General features: G+C 36.8%; 1 protein-coding gene across 1 annotated transcript; it reads left to right on the forward strand.

Moving 5' to 3' along the window:
• Positions 1-269: 269 nt before the first annotated feature.
• On the forward strand, positions 270-1,471 carry LOC136218697 (protein LIGHT-DEPENDENT SHORT HYPOCOTYLS 4-like). Its single transcript, XM_066005751.1, has one exon. It carries the CDS (start codon positions 562-564, stop codon positions 1,180-1,182), a length of 621 nt encoding a protein of 206 aa, XP_065861823.1. The 5' UTR covers positions 270-561; the 3' UTR covers positions 1,183-1,471.
• The last annotated feature ends 1,036 nt before the right edge of the window (positions 1,472-2,507 follow it).

Raw genomic sequence — 2,507 nt, forward strand, 5'->3', positions numbered from 1 at the left:
AAATGAAAAAAGGGCAATATAGGTAGTTGGAAAAGAGGAGTTGTCAATCAATACTATTACTAGTTGAAGAAAACAAAATCATATTATTCCCATTCCCTTGTAGTATTATTTAAACCCACTACCTTTATTTATCCTGTCTCTATCTCTATCTCTTACTATCAATTTCAACAGTGATTTTAATTATTTAATTATCTCCTTCTGACTTATATTCCTGCTCTGTTAATTATTAGGAGGCCATTTGTTTCCCTCTTTTCAGGGGAAAAAAATATAACCTTGTAGTAACTAAGTTTATATAATAAATCTATCTAAGGAGGGACAAGCCTCCCCTCTTCTCCCCCACCCCACTAACATATCAACTATGTTCTAGGGTTCATTTTTCAGACAATAAACCTCAAAGAAAACAAATTCTTTTCTTTTCTTTGTTTCCTCTTCTTCATCACAATTATTCTCTCTTGACTTGATCATGTATCTTGAACCCTAGCTTGCTAGCTTAAATTCTGATACCCTTTTTCATCAAATCTATATGTTCAACTTGATCAACCTCTAGTTTAGTTGTTTCAAATGGATCCACTTCAAGATCTAGACTCCACAACCACCACCACACTTCCACTCGCCGTCGGTATTACTACTACTACCACCACCGCCACAACTCTCTCTTCTGCTTCTTCCTCCACCTCCACTCTCAGCCGCTATGAGAACCAAAAGCGGCGAGACTGGAACACTTTCGGACAATACCTACGCAACCACCGTCCTCCGCTCTCACTCTCCCGGTGCAGCGGAGCCCATGTTCTGGAGTTCCTCCGTTACCTTGATCAGTTTGGGAAAACCAAAGTGCATACTCAGCTCTGCCCTTTCTTTGGACACCCAAATCCTCCGGCTCCTTGCCCGTGTCCTCTCCGGCAGGCCTGGGGTAGCCTTGATGCACTCATTGGCCGCCTCCGTGCTGCCTTTGAAGAGCACGGTGGACAGCCGGAGAACAACCCTTTTGGTGCTCGTGCAGTTAGGCTTTATTTACGTGATGTTAGAGATTCACAAGCCAAAGCAAGAGGAATTAGCTACGAGAAAAAGAAGAGAAAGAGACCTCCTCAGCAATTACCGTCGCAACACCAGCACCAGAGTCCTACATTCCTGATGCCGCCGCCACATGCAGCTGCCGCTAATAGTTCAAGCGATGATCAGTAAGGAATTAAGTTGTCCCTAGTCACCCATTTCCGATTAAAAGAAGAAGAATCATGAGGATAATAACTCAGCTATTTTATTTGCAAGATAAGTACTATCTCTAGTTTCAATCGATCCATGTTGTTGCATGATCATATGTATGATGTGTTGTTTAGGGAAATTAATTAATGGATGGATTATCATTATATTAAGTTCCATTTGTTATAATTTAGTAGTTTCTGATAGTAGCTTAAACAGGTGAAACAAAGATTCTGAGTTAGAATTGAAATTGTCACGGATATGAATTTGGAAAGGTCATCTATCAAGTACAAGCAATAGATATTGAGGATCAAATGGGTTTATTTATAGAATGTGACATGGTTTAAAATGGGTGGATTGGAAAATGATTCAAGGCATTAAAAAGGATTATATGTCAGATTTGTGAAAGCACTGTTTCTGTATGTATTTTGTTTATTTTTGGTAGTGTATGACTCAGTAGTATTGCTTTTTTGAATAGAGCTTAAAATGGAGAGCCTGCAAACTTGTATTGATTACTTATAAAGGGAAAAAAGATGTAATAATGTTGCTTCTTCTCAACATTCCAAGGTAGTTTAGCAAAAGATGGACTGTTTTCTTTCTTTGGTTTGCATGGTCTGGTCTGGTCTGCCCTCTCTTTGGCTTTTACTAATATATTATTAATCACATGATCCCATTTCTCTGTTGTGTCATATCAAATCTTTGTATGTTCCCTAAAGAGGAGATATCATTAAATAAGTGAGAGTCCCATTAAACCCCAAACAGTGCAATCTAGTTAATTAGTTATTTCAATTATTATACCCATCACTAGTGCTTCTTTTACATCACTCCCTTCCCTTTATTACATCTATTTTATCTGCTGAAATCAATCACATTATATAAATATGCTATTCTAAGTATCCATATCATGGACTTCTTATCACATGATTCTTTACTACTTCTTTCTTAACCTTTTCTTCATTCATCAAATTTTGATACATCTCCGAATTTCATATACAAATTCCAATGGAGAGGAAGTTTGATGTTTAGTATATGGAGTTTTAACACATTTTAGCTTAGAACAAACAAATTCAATGCACAAAGCTAGTAGATTGGATTAGGTTTTGTAAGATACGTTCATACCAAATTAGTATTATGCAACAATACCAGACAAGTATAAATTTGGCTATGTTTTGTTATTGAAAGTTTGTCTTACTGTGTATATATACCCACACAAAAATGTGAACGTGTATGATATATGGAGCCTTTCATTAGAATCATATCCGGGAATATCATTAAAAAATTTGAATGTCAAAACAAAACAAGTTGTCATA

This window comes from Euphorbia lathyris, chromosome 2 (assembly GCF_963576675.1).
Source record: "Euphorbia lathyris chromosome 2, ddEupLath1.1, whole genome shotgun sequence".
Lineage (NCBI taxonomy): Eukaryota > Viridiplantae > Streptophyta > Magnoliopsida > Malpighiales > Euphorbiaceae > Euphorbia > Euphorbia lathyris.

Coding starts and splice junctions, on each gene's coding strand:
- LOC136218697 (XM_066005751.1), top strand. CDS start 562: ATGGATCCACTTCAAGATCTAGACTCCACAACCACCACCACACTTCCA.